Below are 24,508 nucleotides of genomic sequence, written 5' to 3'. Positions count from 1 at the left end.
GCACGGAACCGACGCGGATCTTTTGCAAACATCTTTATTAATCTTGTATAAAAATAAGGTCCAAGGAGAGTCCTTGGGGCGGGGGCGGGGGCGAGGTGCACTTTATAATTTACAGGCCGGCTCCCGCTGACTGTGGCTACTTAGGGGCGGTGGGGAGTGCCGCGGGTAGCATTGGGGGAAGGGCCGGTGAGGCTGCCCTCTGTGGCGAGAAGCGGAGGCTCCGGTCCATTTGAGGTGGGTCCAGGGCCGGCAGACCGCGGAAAAGCCACCGTCTGGAGCCTCAGCCTGTCCACAGCCCCATCCCCCCCACACACACCCACACCAGGCCCTGCACTATCCACCTGCAGAAACAGCGGCTATAGGGAGAGGTCGGTGGTGACCTGCAGGGGGGGTCCCGGAGGTCGCCGGCGAGCACTGCGGCGGCCTGTGTCTGCGCGGATGTAGGGCTGGTTCCGCAGATCTGGGGGCCAGAGGAGACCCAGGGCTGGGCCAGCGCGCCAGGGCCCAAGGTACCCTTCCCAGGTCAGGGTTGTGGGCAGGTGGGAGGAGGCACTTGTTTGTCAAACCAACTGTCTAACACGTCCCAGGCATGCAGCGGCCCAGGCAAGGGTGGCTTGACCCACTTCCCCCAAGGGTCCCCAGGGCTATGCAGCACCAGGCCGTCGGGGTACCTGGGGGGCTACAGGGGCATCTCCTCTCCCAGGCTGGCCTCACAGAGGAGCCGGGATGTCCGCTTGCCGGTGCGGGCCGTGAAGGGCACCGTCTTGAGCACTGAGGGTTGGGGGGAGGTGGGGGCAGAGAGGAAAATGGAAAGAAAAAAAAACAAACAGCAAAGGTAGCAAGGTAGCAAAGCAGTCAGACACCCCCTGGGGGGGGGGGGCGAGGTTGGTCAGAGGAGACAGCACAGGAGGCCAGATGAGGTCAGAGCGAGGCCCCGCCCCTCACCTGTGATGATGTCCTCAATGGCGCCGTCACGGTCGCTCTCGTAGATGAGCGGCTCCTTCTGCTGCTTCCGTTTCAGCTCAGAGATGAGGTCCATCTGTTGTCGCCGAGCCTTGGGTGGGGACTAGGGGAAGGCAGAGCCTCAGCTCCTGGGTGCCCCCACCCCAAAAATCCCCCTCCCCCCATCAAGGACCACTGGCTAGAGCAGGAGGAACCGCTCCATCCTTGCCAGGGTCTGTCCATAACGGGGGGGGGGGGGGGGTGCACACCTGGGCATCCCGGGAGCGCGCTGAGGAGCGGCTGCCTACCTTGGGCGCTGGGGGCTCCCCTCTGCCCTGCGGGTCGGCGCCTGCCTCCTGGGCCGCGGCTTCCTTCTTCCACTGCTCCACCTCCTGCTCAGCTTTCTGAGGGGCACGGCGCCATGAGGACAGCGTTCCCTGCTGCTCCCCGCCCCCGCCCCCACTGCCCCTGTGGAGTGCCCCCAGGGCCACCAGCCTGCTCCCAGACACACGTACCTTGTAGGCTTTGGTGAAGCGGCTGAAGAGGGAAAAGAAGGTGGAGGGGGCCGTGGTCTTGGGGTTCTCGCCGAAGTACTCCACCACTGACTCGTAGGCCTCCTGGGGGCACAGCCCATCAGCCCCGCCCCCACGGAGCCCTCAGGCAGCTCCTCCAGCCCTGTCTCCACCAGGGTTCCCAGCGGTGGCCATACTGGCCAGTGTCTGTAGCAGGCGCAGCTTCGGCAAGCCCCTCTTGGCCCGGCCCCCAGCCCCGCCCCTGCAGGGCCAGGCCAGCGCACCTGCGCAGTCTTGCTGTCCGCCAGCAGCTTGTCCATGGTGGGCGAGTTGGTCCGCAGGAACTCCTTGAGCACCAGGCAGTCGTCCTGCCGCACGAACTCGCGCTGCGTCAGCTCTAGGCCCCGCTGCAGGGCGCGCACGTCGCCCAGGACGCTGTCCAGGGACACTGTGGGGGCAGAGTGGGGCATAGTGTGGGGTCAGGCAGCACTCCATCCAGCCCCTCCTCCAGCCACAGACCCGCGCGCCCCCGGACCTGAGCCCGCCTTATCCAGAAAGTGCAGGTCGCTGTGGAAGCCCGTGAGCTGTGGGTACTTCTCGGCAATGACTTTCACCAGGTAGTGCAGCAGCGTCTGCTTGCGGTCCGTCGACTTCATCTCCAGCAGCTGCAGGAGCCCCTTGCGTAAGCCACAGGCCGCCCGCGAGCCCCCAGCCCCCAGGCCGGCGGCCCCGCCTCACCGCATCCAGACTCTGGAGCCGGAAGCCGTAGGCTGCACCACGCTTGCTGCTGTTCATGTAGTTGCCAAAGGCCAGCACAATCTGGGGAGAGCAAGAGAGAGAGAGGGAGCTCAGTGGGAGCGAGATCGGCACAAGGAGAAAGGCAGCAAAAAGCAGGCCCCCTGTGCTCCTGCACGGACCCCCTGAGGTCCGTGACACATGGCACCGTGTCACATGGGCACAGTGACCCCCAGGGCACACCCAGTTTTGTCCTCTGCTAGTCCAACCCAGAACGGTGTTGCCAGCATGAGCTCCCGAGCCTGGGGCCACGGCCTCTCCAACAGCCGTCTCCGTGGGTTCTCAGACTCCCCACTGCCCCTCAAGGCAGTCCCCAGAGGACGCCGGGACTCTGTCACTGTCAAGCCACGGCCGCCCTGGCCCATTCCCACCCCGCCTCCGCTCTGCCCTGGGAAGGGATGCCAGAAGCAGGAACATGATCTTTGTTGCCTGGGAGGTGAGCTGGGCCTGGGCCCCTCTCACACTGCCCAGAACGGGCAAGGGGGCCCCCACCTGCATGCCCCCCCCCCCAGCACTCACCTCCAGGATCTGGCGGAGTTTCTCTGAGGACTTGATGGACATGGAGGCTGCAATTATGGCATTCAGTTGCTGGGGGGCGGCATGGGGGTGGTAAGGTAAGTGGGGGGCCTCTCCACCAGGAGGCTCCAGTATGCCAGCTGCCCTCTGGGCCCCCACCCCCACCCCCAGACAGGAGCTGCCCTCCCCCTTGCCCCCACCCAGGCCACACCACCCTGCCAGCCCCGCCCACACCGGCATGAGCAGCTGGGCCGTGTCCGGGAAGTTGCCCAGGAAGGTGAGCGTGGCCATGCGCTCGGGCAGCCGTGGGATGCGGCTGAAACGCAGCATGAATCGGTCCTCCTCCGACAGCTCCTCCACCGGCCGCTGCTCCCGCTCGAAGCGGGCAATGAGGCTGCGCTCGTATTCCGTGGGCAGGAAGCGGGTCAGCAGCTCCAGGAAGTCCAAGCCAAGGGCCTGCAGGTCGTACCTGTGTGTAGCAGGCCAGGGAGGAGTGGGTGTCGCCCCAGGAGTGCCTGTCCCGATTGAATGAGGGACCCCCCCCCAGTATTTGCCATCAGCGTCAAATGAGCAAGAGGTGGGAGTCGAGTGACATCAGGTCCCCATCTTCCCCTCCGTGGCAGGTGCCCGTGGTGGGCGGAGGCAGGGAGGAAGCCTCCATCCAGGCGTGGACTCCCAGGATGACCTAGTTTTCTCAGCCCGGAAATGGGGCCATGGTTCCCTGACCGGGGCTGGGATGCGGCTCTTTCACCAGGGTCTGCCTGATGCCCCAGCCTGGCAGGGGGCTGGGGGCGGGGACTCACGTCTCAATGGCCTGGCAGATGCGGTCTGCACCCAGGTTGCCCTTGCGCAGGGTGATGGCCAGGTTCTTGGCCCGGTTGGCCTCAATGAGCGTCGCCTTGCTGGGCGCCTTCTGGGCTGCTTTCCCCTTGAGGGCGCTGAGGTCCAAGCTGGGGCCTTGGGACTTGGTCTTGAACTGCTCCTCAAACTCGCTCATGTCCAGCTCCTGACGGGGCAGGCAGAGGCGGCGGGCCTGGCTGAGCGCTGTGCTGGGCCAGCAGCAGGGGAACCAACCAGGAACCCGGCTTGATCACAGCCCTGACAGGTGGCACAGGGCGAGCTCAAATAGCTCAGGGGAGGAGAGGGCGGACGAAGACGATGACCACCTAACCCATGGGACCAAGCAGGCAGGGCCTTCGAAGCTGAAGGGGAGGCTAAACCGGCCAGCGGTCAACGGCACAGGGAAGAGCGTGGCAGACTGAGGGAACGGCCGTGGCGGCGGCTGGGAGGCACACTGGACGTGGAATCAGGGCAGCTGAAGCCCTGGCCTGCCGGTCTGCAGGGAAAGTGACCAGACGGGGCTGAGAGGACAGAGAGGCCAGGCTGGGGGGTGGGGGGGGCAAGCCTCTGGGGAGTGAGGCCACTGCTTGCTGCACCGTCCAGTTTGCCTCATTCTACGTCCTCATCTGTAGAATGGGGTGGAGAAGATGGCCACGGCCAGTGCCCGGAGAGCCACCCAGTGGCTGCAGGCCACACCCACCTGCAGCACCTTCTCATCGTTGAGCTCTGTGAACACGGTGCCTGTGATCTGGTTGGGCTTCAGGGCCACCCAGTTCAGAAGCGGCATCCGGAACTTGGTCTGGATGGGTTTCTTGGCCTTCACTCCTGAGATGCCAGAGAGTGGTGAGCTCCCCTATCCTGCCTCTGCACCCCCCCAAGGCCTGACAGAGCAGGTGCACGGCTGCTGGATAGTGGATCCCCCGCGGAACATGAGGCCCAAGGCCCTCTCCCCCTCTCCCCCTTTCCCCCTGTCCCCAAGCCCGAGGCGGCCCACTCGGCTCACCTGGGCCCATCTCGGGGCCAGGCCCTCCAAGGGCATCCGAGGGACCTCCCGGAGGCGGTGGGGGTGGCGGAGGCACAGGCCCATCAGTGCCAGGAGGCGGCGGTGGCGGTGGCGGTGGGGGCGGCACATCTCCCGGCAGCGGCGGCGCGGGCGGGGGCTCGGGGCTGCCCAGGAGGGGCGGGGCCGGAGGGGGCGTCAAGGGCGGGGCTTCCCGCTGCTGGGGGAGACCGGGCAGTGGGGGCGGTGGTGGTGGTGGCGGCGGGGGCGGCGGCGCTGCTCCCTGAGCTGTTTCTGCCGCAGGTGGGAGACCTGAACTCGGCCGGGGGGAGAAGGGTGGTCTCAACTTCTTGGCTTGGGGTTGGAGAGGGGTCTCCTCTTTGCCTCCCAGCCCCACGTATGCGTATGGGGCCCATTTCAACCCACCCGCACCCACCTGCGCCACGCCCACGCTCCAAAAGTCCCCCTCCGGACCCGCAGCGATGTCCCAGGCCCCCTCCCCCCGGGCTACCCACCTCCCCGGCTCCGGCCCTCGTCTCCTCGCCCCCCGGCTTGAAGCTTCCACGCACCTGGGCTGGGGGAGCCGGCGGGCACCCCCGGAGTCGGAGTGGCAGCATCACCGACGCTGGGAGTTGCCACAGCACCCGGGAGGATCTCAATGGAGACGTCATCCCCAGGCCCCCGCAGGATACGGATTAACCCCTTCTCCTCCAGCTCCTCCACCTTCAGCTCGAGCGCAGAGGGCCGCGCTGGGGCGGGGGGAGGCACTTTCTCAGGCTCGGGGGGACGTCTGGGGACGCCCATGGCGGTCGACTCGCTGAAGCGCTCCTGTGATACCCAGGGGAGGGGTCAGCAGCAGGTTCCTGGCGCAGAGCCCCCCCCACCCCGCCCTGCCCGGGGAGGAGGGACAGCAAGCGCCCCAGCCGGCCTGGGCTTAGGACCCTGGCCCGCCCGCAGCTCACCCGCAGGGTCTCCAGTTCCTTGCGGGCCTGGCTTAGCTGCTTTTCCAGTTCGGCAATCTTAGCCATAGATTCGTTTTCAGCGTCCCGGAGCCGCGCTGTCAGCTGCGATACCGGCACATGGTGAGCTACTCGCCGCGGCCCGGCACTGGCACCGCCGGTGAGGGGGCGGCATTAGGCAAGCCTGCCTGGAGGGCCGGGGGAGGCTCCCAGATCCGCTCAGCCCAGCCTGCAGGGGCGGGCTGAGCCTGGAGCTTGGAACAGTAGTCATTGAGGGGGGGAAAGCAAGGCCCCCTGCCCAGGGAGGTGTGCAGAGGAGGAGCCCGAGCTGGGAGGGCCCTGGTTCACCTGGGTCTGCCTGGGCACAGGTGCAGCGCCCCCCTGGGGTGGGGGGCCACTGGCTGAACAGCCAAGGGACTCTGGATTTGCACCCACGTCCAACTCCCACCCACACCTAGATCTGCGTCAGAGCCTGGTGCCTGGGGGTGGGGAGGGGCCACCACAGCCTGGTCCTGGGGGCTTGCGGGCGCTGGGTCTGAAGGGGGTCGGCTCTCACCAGCGCCACCTGCTCCTGCAGTTCCTCCATGTGCTCCAGCACGGCGTTCTTGGTCTCCGTGTCCTCCAGCAGGGCTCCCACATCAAACACATTGTCCAGGTACGCCTGGATCTGCACCTGCAGCTTGTCGCTCTCCGTGAGGCGGAGCCGCTGTCCCCAGGCAGAAAGAACCAGGTGAGGCTCCCTGGGGGGAGAGCTTCTCAAACCCCCCAACTCAGGGACCCCCGGAGGAAGGGGCTGCCTTTGTCTCCTTGTTGTTGGGATCTGACTCACATTCCATGAAAGGCACCGTCTCAACACGTACAAGTCAGCCGTTTCTAGCACATTCACGAGTTGGGTAACCATCACCACTATCTAATTCCAGAACATTCCCATCACCCTTTAATAAGGAGCCTGGGGGTTAAGACCCAGCTAGGAGTCCCTGTGTTCACGTCCCAGCTCCACGTCTGATCCAGCTTCCTACCAGTCCCTGCCACCCATCCGCACACCCTGATGGAGTTCCAGGCTCCTGGTTTTAGCTGCTGGTTTTTGCTGTTGCAAGCATTTGGGAAATGAATCAGCAGATGCAAGATCTCTGTCTTTCTCTGCCTTTCAAATAAATAAAATGTATTTTAAAAGAGAGCCCCTGTAGCTGTAGGCAGTTGCTCCCCAATCTCCTTTCCCCTGGTGCCTGGTCACCACCAGTCTCTTGGTCTCTCTGGATTCTTCCACTCGGACAACAGCTCAGGTGAAAGGACCAGGTGTGGGGTTGGAGCCTGGCTGCTGGTGTAATGTTTTCAAGGCTTGCCCGTGTTGCAGCTCAGTCCTTTTTCATGGATGAGGAATATTCCATTGTCTGGATTCACTGGCCCTGTATGCTCTTCCCCTCTTGTTCTTTTTGGCTTTCAAAGATCCAATCCCAAAGAGCCCACCCCTCCCAGAGGCCTCGGGGGAGAAGCTCAGCTCCTCTGCTCAGCCTGGGCCAGGAAGCACGGCGCCTCTGCCCGCCCTGCCCACGCCCTGGACCCATCTGGCACGAGGCGGCCCTCCTGCCTCCCGGGATCTCTGGGCCCCCCGCTATGTGCTGGAGGCAGAGCCTGCGTCTGGAGCTGTCAATCCCGGGGCATCCTGAGCCTGCCCCAGCGCCTGTGACAGCAGCTGGGTGCCCATTACCCACGAGGCACGGTTCTGGACATCTGCAGTCATTACAGCCTCTGTGATTCTATTTGACAGATGGGAAGACTGAGACTCAGAGAGAGGGAGAGACTCATCCAAGGTCACATGGCCGGGAAGAATCAGAGGCAGGATGTGCACCCAGGCTGCTGGCTCAGCTACACTCGCAGTGGGCGGGGGTTCTGCCTGGGGGCAGTGCAGAGCTCACCTCCAAGTATAGGTCCAGGCCCAGGTGGGTGAACTCATATTGCAGGAAGACACGGAAATTCATGTTCTCCACGGAGTGCACCACGATGTTGATGAACTGCATGCAGGCCACCTGGGGGCGGGGCACAGGAGCAGGTGCACAACCCTGGGGGGGTGCTCCGTGCCTTCACCCCCCCCACAGACTTGCCCCAAAGTCTCCTCCCTCCCTCTCCACGAACCCAGCTTTGTCCCTAGCAGTGTTTTACCTGCAGGTTCCCTCGGCCCAGCCCTGCCCCCTAGATTTCCCACTCAGTCCTCACGCAGTGTGGTGCCAGAGGCCGGGAGAGCAGGCTGGAGCTGTTCCCTGCACCCCGGGGCTCAGCCCTCAGCCCTCGGGGCTGCCGCACTCACCAGGAAGTCGATGTTGCTGTCCTCGTTCCGGAAATACTCCATCAGCTTCTCAAAGCGGTGCTGCTCCCCACACACCTGGGGGGAGAATGGTTCTCAGCCAGGATGCTGGCCTTTGCTGCTGCCCCTCCCCCAGCCGGTGCCTCCCCAAGCTGGCTGATCCGAATCAGAGCCTCCTGCTCATGTGCACCCTGGGAGGCAGCAGGTGATGGCTCAAGTATGTAGGTCCCTGCCACCCACACGGGAGACCTGGATGGACTTCGGGACTCCTGGCTTTGGCCTGGCCCAGTCCCAGCTGTTGTGGGCATTTGGGGAGTGAACCAGCAAATAGGAGACCTCTGTGTGTCTGTGTGTCTCTCTCTGCTTCTCTTCTTTTTTTTTTTTTGGACAGGCAGAGTTAGACAGAGAGAGAGAGAGAGAGAAAGGTCTTCCTTTTCCATTGGTTCACCCCCCAAGTGGCTGCTATGGCCAGTGCTTGCTTGCCGGCGCACTATGCCGATCTGAAGCCAGGAGCCAGGTGCTTCTCCTGGTCTCCCATGGGGTGCAGGGCCCAACCACTTGGGCCATCCTCCACTGCACTCCCGGGCCACAGCAGAGAGCTGGCCTGGAAGAGGAGCAACAGGGACAGAATCCGGCGCCCTGACCGACCAGGACTAGAACCCCGTGTGCCAGCACTGCAGGTGGAGGGTTAGCCTAGTGAGCCGCGGTGCCGGCCTCTCTCTGCTTCTCAAATAGTTAATGAATTAATTTAAAAACACCCACTCCCTCTCAGTCTGTTCCCACGTCCCCCGCACCCTCATGCCACTCTGGCTACACCGGCGTCCAGCACGTTCCCCACCTCAGGGCCTTTGCACTGCTGTTCCGACTGCCTGGTTTTTCCATACTTTTTCTGACTGCCCTTTCTCAGGAAAGCGGCCTCACCACACCCTGGCCACCCGACCCTGCTGCCTCCGCCCCTCCCCCTCCCCTGCAGTGCCCTGACGTCTTCCCCATGGCGTTCACCGTCCCCTGACACGCTCTGTGGTCTGCTGGCTTGTTATATCACTTAGGGGCCATCTCTGGCTTCTGAGTGTCGCGCTCACACAGAGTGAGCACTCCGACCAGGAACTAAGGAGTGAGTGACCGTAGCCTGCTGGATCTCCACCTTCCCAGGTATCCAGGGCCAGCAGTGCCAGGCCATAGGGATCCGGTTCAGGCAGGATCAGGCTAAGGGGCGAAGGCTCCACAGATCCCCATGGTGGCCCTGTCACCGCAGGCAGTGTTCCCACCTGACTTCACCTTCTTCCAGAATGTTCCTTCCCGGATCATCCTCTGACCCCAAAAACCCACCAATGTCTCCACCCCGCCAGCAACAGGACCCCAAGGGACACCACGGGGAAAGTGCAGGCCGCCTGGGGCTCCGGTACCTCCTTAAAGTTGTCAAAGGCCGAAAGGATGATGTCGTGTCCGCCCCGCACCAGGCACACGGCCGCCAGCAGCTCCAGCACCAGAGCCTTGGTTCTGCGGAGACAGGGCAGGTGGTCCCTCGAGAACAGGCAAGGGCAGGGGGAGCCTGGCCCCAGACACGGAGCTGCTGGTGCCAGCGGCAGAGCCTGGGTGGCAGGAGCCTGGGTGATAGTCCGCACAGAGCGGCACAAGGAGAAATAAGAAAGTCGGGGGCGTGGCCCTCACCTAGGGTTCTTGTTGTTGAGGCTCAGTGCGATCTCATTGACACAGGCTGGGTGGTTCATCACGAGGCTGAAGCCAGACTGGGGAGAGAGCAGAGGTCAGCGCCTCCCGCCCAGCACCCAGCATGCCAGGTGCCACGCCATGGCCAAAGAGCCAGCGCCAGGCACCTCAAACACAGTGAGTCCTTACAGGCCGGCCAGGCGAGGGGGGACCCGGTTTCAGCCATCAGTCCTCACTGTCCAGCCCATCCATGCCCCCGTCACGTCCAAGGCTACGAAAGGGCCCTCCCTACGCACCGGACTTCCCAACACTCATCAGCTCAAGACCGAGCTGACAGCCCGGGACCCCCGGGCTTTCCCAGTGGGGGGACAGGCTAGAGGGACAGCGGTCCCAGGTCCCGCCCACCGGCTCACCTGGTAGTTCATGATGGCACGCAAGCACATGATGCAAACATGGACGTCAGCCTTCTGGCTGACGATGCGGGAGTTGCGCACGGTCTTCCTGCTGTGGGCCGGGGTCAGCCTGGGCGGGGTGAGGAGGGGGCAGCAGGCAGGGGTCAGCATCCCAAGCCCTGCTTCCTGCTCCCCCCACCACTCAGATGTTGCCTGGAGTAAGAGGGGGCACTTGGGGAACCTTAGACGGCTGCTTCCCATGGACCCACCCACAGAGGCCGGCGGGGGTCAGGAGGCTCCCTCTGTCCTTGGGCCCAGGACCTGGCCTGCTGGGGGATAGAGAGGAAGGAGATGGGAGAAGTCACAACTTTTAAGAGCCATTTGGCTGTGGGGCTGGCGTTAGGTGCAGTGGGTTAAGCCATATTCCAAACAGGAATGCGGGTTCCAGTCCTGGCCGCTCTGCCTTCTATCCCAGCTAATGCGCCTGGGAAAGCAGCAGCAGATGGCCCAAGTACTTGGGCCCCTGCCACCCACGTGGGAGACCAGATAGAGTTATAGGCTCCTGGCTTCTATCTGGCCCAGCCAAATTGGCTGTGAATCAGCAGATGGAAGAGCTCTCTCTCCCAATCTCTCTCTCTGTAACTCTGCCTTCCAAATAAAATTTTTAAAAATACTTAGATAAATAATTAATTGATTTTAAAAAAGGAAGAAAAGGGGCTAGCACTGTGGCATAGCAAGTAAAGCTGCCCCCTGCAATGTTGGCATTTCATACATGTGCCGGTTTGGGTCCTGGCTGCTCTACTTCTGACCCAGCTCCCTGCTAATGTGCCTGGAAAAGCAGCAGATGATGGTTCAAGTCCCAGGGCCCCTGCACCCATGTGGGAGACCCAGATGAAGCTTCTGGCTCCTGACTTCATCTTGGCCCAGCCCTGGTTACAATCATCTGGGAAGTGAACCAGCGGATGGAAGATCTCACTCTGGCTCTCTCCCTCTCTCTAACTCTTTCAAATACATAAATAAATCCTTAAAAAAAAAAAAAAAAAGCCACTGTGTTGTGGACAGCGCCCCAGAGGGAAAAAGACACAAAACTTGGGAACAGCTGGGGAAGGCTCTCCACAAGGTGGCGCCCTCAGCCATGCCAGCTCTTCTTACCTCTTGGGTGCCTGATTCCGAGTTGATTGCCTGGGTCCCAGACCATCCCAGCCCACCATGTACTAGCCGGTACTTATTCTCCCTGTGCCTCGTTTTCCTTGCTGGTAAACCAGGCAAACAGCAGCTTTCTGGTGGGGCTGTCGAGACCAGGAGATGGGCTTGGAACCTGGGCTGCCCAGATCCATGCTATAGGAGTGAGTCCAGCGAATTTTTTTTTGCCAAAAAATGTGTTCTCTTTTCACTGCCGCAGAGCTGCCAACCCTGACTTCCGCAGATCGGTCCTCTTGATGCTCCCGGCACAGTGCCCAGAACCCGGAGCCCGCCTCCCCTGCCACGCCACCCTGGCCCAGCAGTGGCAGGTGTGCGCCATCTGCCCCACCTCTTCCTTCTGCCCAGACACCCCCATGGCTGCCTGTGAGGCCCTGGGCCAGGGTCAGTTCTTCTGGGAAATGCCCCAGGCAGAGGCCACCTCCTTTCTCAGAGCTGCCTGTCACAAGCCTTGTCCCCAGCGAGGCCCCCAGGGGCAGGGTGATCTGTCTGCTGGCTACCTGCCACACACCTAATACACAGTAAGTGCTAAAAAAGAAAAAAAAAAAGTGGGTGGGGAACGTTTTCTCTGCCAGGGGCCATTTGGATATTTATAACATCATTCATGGGCCATACGAGACGATCGACTGGAAGATGAGCCTGCTCTAGATTTATGGAATTTCGAGTTCTGCCTGTGGCTGCCTTGGCAGAGCCAGATCCTGTCCTGGAATACATGAGCAAAGAAACACTGCGAGGCTCCGGGGCTTGACCGGCCCGGATCCTAGACCCATGGTGGAAGCCAGGGGCAGCAGGGTGCTCCAGGCGCCCCCTTCCCCTCCCTTCTTCCCCGCAGGATGGATTGCATTAGGTTGGGGGACCTATCCACGGCAGTTGAACCCCAAGCCTTATTCAAACCCACCACCCCAGGGAGGCAGCCCGGCATGCACCTGTCCCCAGGTGGCTACGTACCGGGGAGAAGGGGGACACCTGGAGGCCGCATGGGAGAAAACAGGGGGTTAGATGGATGCGAGAGGAGCCCCCGCCCCAGAAGCCCCTCCTTATCTCAGCCACCCAGATTCCAGTGTCTCTTATGCCCAGCTCCTAACATGTGGGGGTCCCGAGCCCTCCCTCAGACCCCCAGTGCTTGGCTGCCCTTCCCAGAACCCCAAGGGCCCCGGTGGAGCTGGCCAGCTGTGGGAGCGTGGGGTGGCTTCTCCCCGCTCCCTGCCACTCCGCCTTGGGACCCACGTACTTGATGGTCAGGCGGCTTTTGGGCACGGAGGAGGGCGGCCCCTTGCTGAGATCTTCCACCGACTGCTCCAGGGGCTTGCTCTTCTCTGGGCTGGGGGCCCCATTGTCAGTGCTGTCCATGTCATACCTGGGGACACGACGCAGGGGCCCGTGGGCGGGGAGCCCAGGACATCCGGGGGACAGGTCTGCGGGCAGGAGGGGGCTGTGTGCTTGGCACCATGCCAAGGGCAGCAGGGCGGGAATGGCCCGCCGCGGCCAGGCCAGCCTTTGGCAAGGGGCATGGCTCAAGGCCAAATGCAGGGCTCCCGCTGCATCGATTGGAACTGGCCAGAGGCGTGGGTGAGGCGCTGGGCAGCGAGGGCTGAGGCTCTGAGGGCGGGGCCAGGAGAGGGCGGGGCTTACGCGACGGAGCACTGGGCAAAGGCCAGGTACTCGAGGAGCACGTCCAGGCCGCGGTTCTCGTCATTCAGGAACTCCTGCACCCACCTGCAGACCACAGGGCTCCCTGAGGCCCAGCCTTGAGGAGGCCCCGCCTCCGACAGGCACAGAGCACCAACAGCAAAGGCCCCTGGGTGCCCCTCCCCCAGGAAGCCACCCCAACCGGTGAAGCCGAGGACACTGGCTGGGGGCTCGGGCGGGACCAAGGGGCAGCCGAGGATGGACAGGAGAGGGGGGGGGCCCTGTGGTGGACACGCGCCAGGCAGAGCCCTCCCTGCGGGCTTGGGGAGCAGGGAGGGGCCCCCCCACTCACCCAATGTGGTTTGTCCTCAGGGAGGTCTCCAGCTCGCGCAGCACCTGCGTGGACTCCTGAACACGCCTCCGAAACTGGGGGCCAAGCAGGGGGTGTCTGGTGCTGCTGAGGCAGCAGCGTCCGCTGCCCCCACTGGCACGCGTGGCCTTTCACGCTCGGCCTCCCCCACCGCCTCCACACACCTGCCCAGCAGAATCAGTGCTCACAAGCTCCGGGCACTCCCACATCCAGACACGCAGGAGCTCATGAGCCGCACACACACACACACATGCGCACGCACCTCCATACACACCCGCCACCCAGCACACACATGCAGACACAGGAACACACATACGGCCATACACGAGCACCCAGGCACAGATTAAGGGGACCTGCACACCCATATGTGGACACGTGGGATACGCACACACATAGACACACGCATCCACAAATGCGCAGGAAGCACACACATATTTGCACACAAGTGTGCCGACACAAGCACACAGCGCATGTGCAGAGGACCACGTATGAGCACATGCCCCATGCACTCAGTCCCCTGCACACACACACACAAGCTTGCACACACAGTTACTCAGCTGCTCAGAAGGCGAGGAAGGAAAGGGACATGTACCCCCAGGTTGGACATCCAATCAGTCGCTACCTTTCGGCTGACCCCACCGGTATCCAGGTAGCTCTTCAGCTTCTGGATGTAGGCTGCAGGGGGGTTCTTGACTTGAAACCGCTCCTGGGGAGATGCAGTGGGTTCTGGAGGGAACAGCCAGAGCTCCCCAGGGCAATGGCCAGTCCCGGGGTCACCCCAGATCTTGACCTGCACCCCCAAAGCTGTCTTAAGGTGTCTTGAAAACACCAAAGGCAGAAATCAAACAATACTCCAAGCCACTTTCAAGTGCCCTATCCGCGGTCACAGCCTTGGGGGGCAGTGTGGAGGGCGCAGTGCTGTGGGGCACCCAATCCAGCCAGCAGGTGGCGCCCTCCCAGCCCCCTGCCCTCCTTGGACCACTGCGGGGAATACAGCAGGGGAGAACACTGGGGGCTCCTCTGTGCAGGGCCAGCTCCCAGGGGCCTACGTGTGCTCCTCACCTGCATCCCCGCCCCCATCCCTGGCATGGGCCACCACTCACCAGAAGAGCCAAGCACCATAGCAGAGGCCTCACCCAGGGGCTCCTCCCATCCCAACCCCTCTACCTTCCACTTGAAAAGGCCTTGGAGGCCCCAGCCAAGCTCCATCAGCAGGGGCCCCTGCCACAGCCCCAGACCCTCCGGAAGTGGCTCCACCCTCTTCCCAAGGCCAGGCCCTCATCCCCTGACAGCTGCCAGGGCAGCGTGGCCCAGCCCAGCCGGTCCATTAGCAGGCGGCTGTGGTTCCCAGGGGAGGCTCGGCTCCCAGCTGCCCTCCTGCAACCTCTCAGGCTTGCAGGCAACTCTGGCCTCCCTCCTTCCCTCCCCAACTCACTGCCGCTGCCAGGCCCCACCCTGTCCCCACACTGGGAGAGGGTCCTGCCACAACAGCTGGAGGGGCAGGGACATTGAATGAGCCACAGCGGCCGTGAGCCCAGTGCCGCCTGGGGGCTGCTGGCCACTCAACTGTGGCTCCTCTGGGCCCAAGGGAAAAGGCTAACAAGGCTGCCCGCCCTGGCCCCCATCTCCCAGGGGGTCAGACGAAGATGGCTGACCTCAGGGTCATCTCCCTTCCCCAGTGGGGCTGGAAGGTCCAGAAACACAGAGGAGGACAGGGACCTGCTCCCAGCCGTGCTGGCGTGTCCTGGCCCAACCCCTGCCGGCTCGTCATGGCAGACCCAGCCCCGTGTGTGACTCACAAGGTCTCTGGGAGGCCCATGCCCCAGATAGGGGCAGTCTGGAGTCCTGCAGATGCCCTCAGGGCAGCCTGGCCCTGACCTCTCCTCCTGCCAGGCCCAGCCTGCTCAGGGCTGGGCACCCAGATGCGGGGAGGGAAGGGCAGCTGAGCCGGCCTGGTACCCACCTGGTCACAAATGAGCTCCCACTTCTTCTCGTTGTCATACTGGCTCAGCAGCTGCACCTTGTCTGGGGGCAAGTTCATGCAGTTCTGAGAGGGTGGGGGACGGACAAAGGAAAGACCCGGGGTCAAGTTCATGCAGTTGGCGGCGGGGGACAAAGGAAAGACCCCTGAGCCCTCCCAGGGCCTCCAGAGCATCAGGCCCCTTCGTAAAGGCTGGTGTGGGCTGGGACCTGAGGGGGCGACAGGGATGGAGAATGGGGTTCTCCCCATGGCTCATGGCGAAGGGGTCTCCTTTAGAAATCCAGCCGTGGTTGTCTCTGTGCTGTGCCCATGAGGGACAGGGAAGGGCACATTGGGAACCCCAGGCTCCCTGGAAGGTGCCATGAATTCCCTTGGTCCCTCAGCCTGTGCCAGGGTCCAACAGCTGGACTGCGACACCAGGATTTGGGCTCTGTCACCTGCCACCCTGCCTCCTTGGCACCCCTGCCACCGAGCGTGTCACCTCTTCCCCCATCCTGATGGGAAGCCACGTCCAGCCGGGCCCAGATGGGGCCAGTGCCCCTCCCACAGGCCATCAGAGGCCACGTGTGCCCAGCCCGGACCCAGGCTCCAGAGCCTCACCAGCCCTGCAAACCCCCGTCCAGGGGCACCCGGCCCTCTCCAGCAGGGCGGGCTCTGGGAGCGGACGCCAGCCGGGCAGGTGCGTCCCGGCTGCAGGGCTGGGCTTGGGAAGAAAATCACGCAACCCGCTGGGTCTGCGGTACTGGTGCTCAGGCTGGGACTCCCCTCGGGAGTTAAGAAACATTGGCTGGGCCCTGCCTGCTCCTCTCCGGCCACAGGCAGCACCGCGGTGGTGGCCCTGTCACGACACAGCAGAAGCAGGGCCCGGTCTGGGGCCGTGCAGGCCACCAAGCAGTGTCAGCATGAGGGGCTCCGGGACCTGGCACGAGACCCTGATAGACCCAGAGGAGGAGGCTGGTCCACCTCCATTCAGAACCCCCAGGCTTACTGCGGGCCTACTGTGCGTGCGGCCTACTATGTGTGTGCCCATAGAGTCAGCGCACTCCTGGCGCCTGGCGCCAGCCTGGGGCTCTGTCTATAGCCCTCTGTCACGTGGCTCTGAGCAGAGCCCCAACCGGAGCAAGAGGGAGCCCCACCTCCCAGGCCCTGCCGCCAGCTTCCTCTCTGGGGTGCCAGGCCTGCTTCTGGGGCTCTGGCCAGATCTCACCCCAAAAATCACTGCCTTGGGTCAGCCCCAGACAAGAGGAAGCGGGGAGCTCTCGGCCCCCATTGCGCTGGAGAGGTGAGACAGCCCATCCCCCAGGCCCCGCCGGCCAGCCGGGGTGCGGACAGCCTGACTCCCCCATTGCGAAAGTGTGCCTGCTCGGGCTCAGGAAACCAGACCGCGATGTCACAGCCCAAGCCCAGGCCAGCTCCTGCTGCCACTCAGAGGGACGGCCCAGGAAGGGGCCTGGAGCTGGGGGAGGGGGCCTACTTGGCTAGGGAGGCCTCCCCAAGGCCATTCTCTCTGTCTCTGTCTCTCTGTCTCTCTGTCTCTCTGTCTCTCTCTCTCTCTCTCTCTCTCTCTCTCTCTGCCTGCCCCTCTCTGATTCTCTGATGCAAGCCCCACCCCACAGAGACCAAAGGGAGCAAGAGGCTGTAGAGGGGAGGGGGAGGCGAGAGGAGCAGTGCCGGGGACCCTGGTGCCCGAGGCCTGCATGGAGGTAGAATTGAGGCACGGCTGAGCCCCACATCTGACCGAGGTGGGTGTCTCCAGGCGCTCACCTGCCCCTGACCGCTGGGCTTCGGAATGGCCCCAGCGGACCCTTAGAGGCAGTGACAGTAGTGACCATGGCAGCCAGCTCCACCAAGACACGCGTGTGCGTGTGCGTGTGCGTGTGCGCGCAGGCTCTGCTCTGAGCCCTGCCTGTGATGTGATGCCTTCCACGCTCACCCTTCTCACAGGTGCAAGTGCAGGCGGACTTAGCCACCCGGCCAAGGTTACAGGCGTGGAAGAGCACAGCCCGACTGCCCCTGAGCCCGGCCACTCCTCTCCCCACCCCGGGCAGCCGGCAGCGGCCCCTTCCCCACCTGGGCCTCCTCAGGCCCCCCAGCCCCACAAGTCAGCCTGCCAGACAGGCTAAATTTAGGCTCGGAAATCAGAAATAGCTCTGACAGCTCTGAGCACTAATTAGCAGCTGCTCCTCGGCTGTGGCTGTGCCCACCCAGGAGCTGGGCACACCAGGGAGTGGGAGAGGGGCTAGCGGATGCCACTCACTTGGGGTGGGGTGGGGCGGGGCCATCACAAAAACAGGAACAGATCCCCAGACCCAGGGCCCTCAGCTGGGAGGCAGCACCATGGGCGGGGGCTGGGGGCAAGGGGAAGTCTGGCTGCCCGACAGTGTTCAGCTGGGCCCAGGAGGGGCAGGTGGGCCAGGTGTTGGGGGGGGCACTTGCCTCCTGGGAAGCAAGAGGGCAGGGAGAGGGCAGCTGTGATGTGGAAGAACCAGAGCTGGACTCAAGACTCGGCCTCTGAGCCCACCTCACTCTACAGCCGTGCGGCCCCCTTGGGCCTCAGCTTCTCCCTCCATAAAATGGGCACAGTCCACCCACCCCCATCCACTGCCCCCCTTGCACAGAGATCTGGGAACTGTGACCTCAGGGTTCTAGGCAGAGGGAGGGCAGCAGGTTCAGCTTTTCGGGTGTGGCCCAGAGAGGGTGCTGACTCCCGGTCCTCCCGCCAGAGGAGGCGGCCCCTGCAAACCCCTACTCTGAGCCCACCCGGACAGCCCCGCACCGACTGCTGTTGACTTTTGAGTCAGTGTCCCAGGAAACCGGAGGGGCTCGGTCCACACCCCAGTTTCACTTTCAATTTGAGCCCAACCCACCTGCCCACTCTCTTTTCATCGCCCAGCCTTTGCAGCTCTAGGGTGCTCCTGAACTTGAACACCAGTCCCAGACGCAGGCCAGCTCGCTCCTCCATCATCTCCCCCTACCCACCTCTCTGTGGTCTCAGCCCTGGTATTAGCGCTCTCTGCACATCTCCAAAAACAATCAGTGTTATCCTCTCTTTAAAATTCTGGTGTATCGGTTTTCAGGAGCGCTCACAAAAAGCACTTCCAGGCTTCAAGGAAGATCCAGCCCCGGGTCAGGTATGAGAACTCCAAAACACTAACAGCTTCTTACGTCAGGATTCAAAGAGCCCACAGCAGACAAAGGCAGGGAGAGTAGGAGCCAGGACACGAGGTGTAAAATCCAGGCTGGCAGGGGTAGGGGTGGGGGGTGGGAGAGCAGTAACTTAACCGCCCCCCCCCCCAATCAACATAAAACATCATCATCCCAGAATTGCTCCCAAAAGGTCACTGTTGTGGCACAAAAGGCTAAGCCAGCGCTCAGGAAGCGGCCAGCAGAGACGGCCGGGCTGTTCTTCCCATGCAGCTCCCTGCTAACGCGCCTGGGATGGCAGCGGACGATGGCTCAAGTTCTCCGACCCCTGCACCTGCGTGGGAGACCCAGATGGAGCTCCTGGCTCCTAGCTTTGGCCTGGCCCAGCCCCCGCTGTTGTGGCCATTTGGGGAGCGAACCAGCAGATGGAAAATCTCTCTGTCACTCTGCATTTCAAATAAATAAATAAATCTTTAAATAATAATAACTATAAATGCTCTTTGAGAGTTCCACTTAAGTGCTCCACAGCCACGAACTCACTTAAACGTCAACAAGGAGCCTGCAAAGTCGACACTGTTACAACCTCACTTCACAAATGGGAGACTGAGGCACAAAGCGTCTAAGCGGCCTAGAGGGAGAGCTGGAGAGGAGGCTCTGTTTGCACAGGGTAGGGAAGGACCCCCGGGGGTCTCCTGCAGACAGCCTGCTCCCCGGGCTCCCTTCTGAGGAACGGAGACAGTCAGTGCCACTTCCTGCCCCCCCAGCACCCCAGACTTCCTGTTGTTGCCCGCACTGAGCTCTTACTCACTGGGGAACCCCCCCCCAGCAGCACACCCTCTCCCAGGGGGAAGTGCAGGCTCCCCCCCCCCATGTGCACCCTGCTGCCGTTAGCACCACTGCTGCCCCACCCCCAGGAGAGGTGGGCCCTCCTGCCTTGGTTTCCGGCCACCAGCCGTTTTCAGTGGAGGCCCCATGGTTTGCTAACCTGCTTGGTGGCAGGGAGACGGGTAAAGACCCAGGGTTCCTTGGGATGCCCGGCCATCCTTGATGCTCTTGTTGGGGGGGGGCACAGTCTGGGCTCCTTCACCTTGGAGGCCCCACCCCCCTCCATGGAGAAAGGATAAGAGAAACAGCTCAGCTCTGAGACCAACCCCTCCCTCACAGCAGGGAGCCTGAGTGCCGAGCCCAACCCTGCTGAGAGCCTGAACCCTGGCCCCCCAAAACCCTAGGAGGTGCACAAGTCATTAGGACTCTCTTTTTACCTGTGAGGTAACTTGCCCGAGGCCACACAGACACTAACTGACAAAAATGAAGCTCAACCTGCAAACTCACAGCCCCCAAACCCAGGAGCCTTCCAGGTCACGGGTCTCACAGGCAGGGAGGCCCAAGCCACCTTCCAGGGCTCCGTGTCCCCAGGCAACATGCAGAGGTGGCCCTGAGAGCAGCCACACCTGCCCCTGCCCGTCTCAGCCAGCTCTTTGCCACGGGCCCCAGATGCCACTGTGAATCACGCCCACCACATCCCTGGCGTCCAGCGTCAGGGTGTGCCAGCCCTGCCTGCTGCCCCCCTTCTGACCACACGGCCACACCCCACGGAGACCGTCTGTGAGACACACCTCAGAGATGGGAGGCACGAGGTCTGGGCGACCCCACAGCCAGCTGCCCCCAAACTTCTGCCTCACCCAGAGGAGGGAGCTGGCCAGGAGGCAGAACCCCAAGGGCAGGCAGGCAGGATGCAGACCCCTCCCCCACTGGAAGCAGGATTCCCGAGGCCTGTCCCGACCACTGGGCGTGCTGCCTGGCCAACTGCCCACAGCCCTGGACACCCCTGAGGGCGGGGTCCCCAGCAGGCAGAGTGCTGTCTGAATGGCACTGCTCCTCTCGAACCGGCCTCACCCTCAGCCACAAGACCATCAGCCCTGCCCTGCACCCCTTGGCCCTGAGACTCCAGCCCCCTCCCAGCCCAGGCAGCCCAGGGGTAAGCGTGGCCCTTGTGGCAGGCCTGGGAAGAGGGCCTTGCCATCCCGAGCAGGGGGAGGCACGAAGGTACTGGAAGCCACCCAGCCTCGGGCATGGGCGTAGGAGAGGCGAGAGCTGGGAGCCTGGCTGGCTGGTGTTCCCGCCGGCGCAGCAGGCCCGGGGAGCCGGGCAGCCCTCGCTGCTCCGCAGTTGCTAAGGCAGCAACCGGAACCTTGGCTCAACCTGCTCTTTCTCCCCACCCCCATTTTAAGCTTGGGGCACCCCTCTCTCTCCAGCCCGCTTGGAGAGGGGCCCCCCATCCTTGCATGGGAGAAAGGCTCCCTGTGCCGCCTGTCTGGCTGTGGGCTTGAGAGGCGGACCACTCGCCCTCCACTGCCAGGAAGGGAGGAGGAGTTGGGGGCTGGGATCCGACTCCCCACCAGTGCTAAGCTTAAGAGAAAGGAAGAGGCTCCCTAAGGCCACTCAAGGACAGCTCTGTGCTTTGCCCACAGTCTGGGGGACCCTGAGGGTGGTTTCTTTGACATTGACTAAGGACGGGACCAAGCTCTGGCCCCAGGGGGTGTGATGACCAGGGGCGCCCCATCCTGCTACACCCCTGCCAGACCTGTGGTTCAGCCAAAGCTTTAGCCTTGGACAGCTCCCAGCAGAGGTCAAGGCTGTTGCTTGGGGTGGTGGTGGGGGCTATCTCTTGCTGCTGGGGAGTCATAGGAGCCCAGTTCTTACTTGAGTGACCTGAGGTTGGATCTGCCCTGCCCACAATGGGCTGATGCTCCCCAGGAAGAAGGTGTGAGCACAGGGGGTGTCTGGGGACCAGGGGGAGCGGGGTGTGAACCCCTGATTTCTACCAGCAGGACTGCCCCAGATTTCCACCCTGCCACCACCCACCATCCACGCAGACACCCAGTAAGGCCCACTTCTGCCTCCTTCCACGCCCCGAGCCTCAGGGACTCCCAGGGGCATTTTGTGTTACAGCCACAAACCAGGGCAGGGCAATCCAGTCCCCCACTCGCATCAGAGCTCACCATTTGACTTTTGGATTTTCCACTGCTCTGAATTATTCACAGGGCTCCTCCCCATCCGTATGCAGACCAGAACAGACGGGGGGGGGGGGGGCTGGACGTCACCAAGGGCAGCCCCACCCCCATCCATGAAAAGATGCTTGAGGGGGCCAATAAGACCGGTGGGGGTCCAGCTGGCCCCTGGAGAGTGTGTCTCCTGGCTCTCCCCCTTCCCTGGCTACTCAGCTCAGCTCTGCCAAGCCCTGGGTTTGGGAGGAGGGAAGTGGGGGCAGGTGGGGCGATGGGGAAGTCGGGGAAGTGGTGTGTCCCTGGGAGCTCCCACCCACCCAGCCAAGCCAGGCACCCGCCTCCTCAAGGGCAGATCCCACTCCGCCCAGGGCGCTCCAGATTGCTCTTCCTGGGAGAAGGCAACAGCCAAGATTTTCAGGAACTGCTGGGAGGCTCCCCTCTGGGGGGACCTGGCAAGTGTGGCCCGACAGCCAGCCAGGACGGGAGGGAAACAGTGTCTGGGAGGTAGGAAGCCGCCCTCCGCCCGCACCTGCCTCAGCCCAGCAGGGCCAGCCTGCTCAGGGGACGAGCAGGGCCTTATTTGCTGTCACCACTGTCCAGCAAGGGAGCCTTGACGGTGGACAGGCCACCAGGGAGCCAGGGACAGGGCTGGGCTGGGAGGCGGAAGTGGGACTAAGTGGCCCTCCCCTCCCCTACTTCTGCCTCCTGCCAGTCTTGGGGTCCCCTGCCTCTGCTCCCAGCTCCCTGCAGCACCAAGCACACTTTGACTGCAACCGGCCTCACCCTGAGCTGGTGGACCCCTCCCCTCCCTGCAGACCCCCAGAAGTGGCGGTGGAGGTAGGGAGGCTTCCAGATTTTTGCTTCAACCCCAAGCCAAAAGTGACCAAAGCATCCTGACTCTGCCCTTCCTGACCGTACTCCACGGACGCCTGGGGAGGGGCGCCCAAGACCCGACCCACCTCTGGCCGCCACCTGCGAAGCGCTGTGGGACACACAGAGCCACCCGCTGCCCGGCCTCCCAGCCGCCCAGGCCCCGCACGATTCTTGGCTAAACACCTGCGCTAGGTCTCCGGCTCCCATGAGACTAAAGCAGAACCCGTCCCAGCTTCCACGCTCTGGAGGGAGCGAGCCCAAGGGCGGATGCTCCGAACCCGCGCCCGGCGGCCGGGCCTGCGCGCAGTGGGAAGGGGGCGCCGCGCCCCCGCACCTAGACTGCTCCAGCTCCCAACTTGCTCGCGGGACGGTCCGTGAAAGACCTTCAGACCCGGGAGCGCGTGAGCGAGGTGGGGCAGGGGCTCTGCGGGGGGAAGGCTGGGCTGCCGCAGAAGAAAGTTTTGGGGGGAGCGTGCTAAGTCACTCTGAAAAAAGCCACTGTCGCTGCCACCCCCGGAGGGGTTCCGCCGGGCCGGGCTCTCCAAGCGGTACCCGAGCCCCCGGGGGGCGGGGATGCGAGCCCAGCCCCTGCGGCCCCCCGCCCGCCCCCGCGCACCGGCCGCACTCACCAGCGCCCGGGTAAACCTCTCCTCCAGCTCCCCTGCCGCGGGCATCGGCTGCTTGGGGGCCACGGGCTGCTTGGGGGGCGGCGTGGCGGGGCCCGCGGGCTGCTCGGCACTGCCGGCCGCGTTGCCCATGGTGGTCCCCACCCAGTCGGCCAGGCGCCTCCAGCCTCGGAAATCCAGCTTTCCCGGGGATGGGACCAGGCTCCCGATCCGGAGGGCGAGGGGGCAGCGGCAGGCGGCGGCGGGGCTCGGCTCGGCTCCGCTCGGTGGGCGCTCGGCTCAGCGGCGCGCAGGAGCCGGGGCGCGGCGTCCCATCGGGGCGGCCCCGTCCGAGGGAGCCAGGCGGCGCGCTGCAGGGTGGGGGAGGAAGTCAGGCTGCAGGCCGCGGGGCCAGAGGGCCGGGCCGGGGGCAGGAAGCTGCGGCGCGGGCTCCCCCCTCGGCGATGTTCGAACTTCTGCTGTCGCTCCCCGTGCGCCGCCGCCGCCGCTGCGTGCCCGGCCGCAGCGGGGCGGGCTGGAGGGAGGGGGCGGGCGCCGGGCGGCGGCCGGGGGTCCTCCGCGGCCATGGCGCGGCGGGGAGGGGGCGGCCGGCCCGCTTCACCTGCCGCAGAGGGGGCGGCCAGCGCCACTTCACCTGCCGGAGCGGGAGGAGACCGAAGCGAGGCCAAGGCGGCAGCGCGCGCGGCGGCGCCTCCGGGTCCTAGAACCGCAGCTCCCTCTCCGCCGGGGGTGGGGGTGCGGCTGGGTCTGGATGAGAGGGGTCACACCACGGGGGCGCCCGGGGAGAGCAGGGGGCACACCTCCGAGGTAGGCTTCTCAGCTGTGGCGAGCGCGACTTAGACTCCAAGGCGGTGCGGCGCTGGGGCGCAGGGCTGCAGGGCTCCGTCCCCCTCTCGGGTCCCCGCATGCAGAGTGGGAACCCCCTTCCAGGCCCCCCACGTCTCGTGTCCGCTCGGTTTCGCCAGCTTGGAGAGCGCTAAGGACCAGAGGGAACCATCTGCAAACGGGAGCCCCAAAACAGGGTGGGAGGGGCGCGGATCCAGGCCAAAGGAGACCCCTGCCACCTGTCCCACTGCAGCGCCTGTGCGTCCTGCCAGCATCCTGGGGTGGGGGCGGGTTGGGGATGGGGCGCCCCTAGGGAAGAACAGGCAGCCAGCACCTGGGTAGCCAGGGCAGCCCCAGGGAGCAGCGGGGACCGGGGCCCGCGGCTGGGGCCGGCCAGGCTGGTCAAGGAGCAGGGGGCAGAGGAGGAAAAGGACTCTCCTGGACGCTTTCCTGCAGGGACCCGGGGTGGCCGCCGGCCCGGGGTTAACAGTGTCTGGTGCCTGCTGCTTCCAGGGCTCTGCCCGCCCTCCCTGATGACTGCCCGGCCGGTAGGTGTTGCTGACCCTCTACCAGAGATGGGAAACTGAGGCTGGCAGCCCGGAAGGGACTTGCCCAAGGGCACACACCTAGTCAAGGGCAGAGACAGGCCCTCCCCAGTCACCTCCCGAGTCCACTCTGCCTTCTCTGGGGATCTGGGGAGGGGGTGCACCTGGGGGCCGGCATGGAGCCCGGATCTGGGGCCCAGTGTCCAGCCTGAATGTGAGACTCTTCCTTCCATTCCCCACTGAATTAGTGGGGACGCCCAGTGAGAGCCTCCGCATAGCATCGGGGGGCTGACCAGGGGGCTGCAAAGGAGCCCGGGACCTGCTCAGGCCAAGGCCGGGGCCCAGGTGTTCTCACCGCTTACTGTTCCCCCCACTCTGCCT

At 63.9% G+C, this 24,508-nt stretch overlaps 1 protein-coding gene across 5 annotated transcripts; it reads right to left on the bottom strand.

The window, feature by feature from the left end:
* Positions 1 to 38: 38 nt before the first annotated feature.
* FMNL1 (formin like 1) lies at positions 39 to 22,889 on the bottom strand. Of its 5 annotated transcripts, XM_062215582.1 has the most exons (28): positions 22,761 to 22,889; positions 15,089 to 15,172; positions 13,718 to 13,831; positions 13,108 to 13,181; positions 12,759 to 12,842; positions 12,358 to 12,483; positions 12,075 to 12,092; positions 9,948 to 10,056; positions 9,538 to 9,614; positions 9,273 to 9,366; positions 7,870 to 7,944; positions 7,481 to 7,591; positions 6,121 to 6,270; positions 5,568 to 5,669; positions 5,175 to 5,433; positions 4,609 to 4,917; positions 4,306 to 4,430; positions 3,569 to 3,771; positions 3,000 to 3,234; positions 2,769 to 2,837; positions 2,193 to 2,273; positions 1,990 to 2,119; positions 1,739 to 1,902; positions 1,458 to 1,559; positions 1,251 to 1,346; positions 946 to 1,066; positions 672 to 771; positions 383 to 460 (listed from the first exon to the last, which is right to left on the bottom strand). In XM_062215582.1, the coding sequence occupies exons 1-27, from the start codon at positions 22,887 to 22,889 to the stop codon at positions 680 to 682; spliced, it is 3,333 nt and encodes a 1,110-aa protein (XP_062071566.1). In that variant the 3' UTR covers positions 383 to 460; positions 672 to 679. The 5 variants fall into 5 exon arrangements, with proteins under 5 accessions (XP_062071565.1, XP_062071569.1, XP_062071567.1 ...); XM_062215581.1 differs by lacking the exon at positions 672 to 771 and having other exon boundaries at positions 39 to 460; XM_062215585.1 differs by lacking the exon at positions 672 to 771 and having other exon boundaries at positions 39 to 460; positions 13,748 to 13,831.
* Between the last annotated feature and the right edge of the window lie 1,619 nt (positions 22,890 to 24,508).

The sequence above is a fragment of the Lepus europaeus genome, chromosome 18 (genome assembly GCF_033115175.1).
Source record: "Lepus europaeus isolate LE1 chromosome 18, mLepTim1.pri, whole genome shotgun sequence".
Taxonomy (NCBI): Eukaryota; Metazoa; Chordata; class Mammalia; order Lagomorpha; family Leporidae; genus Lepus; species Lepus europaeus.
The sequence above is the reverse complement of the archived record's forward strand: the minus strand, read 5'-3'. Positions and strand labels throughout refer to the sequence as shown.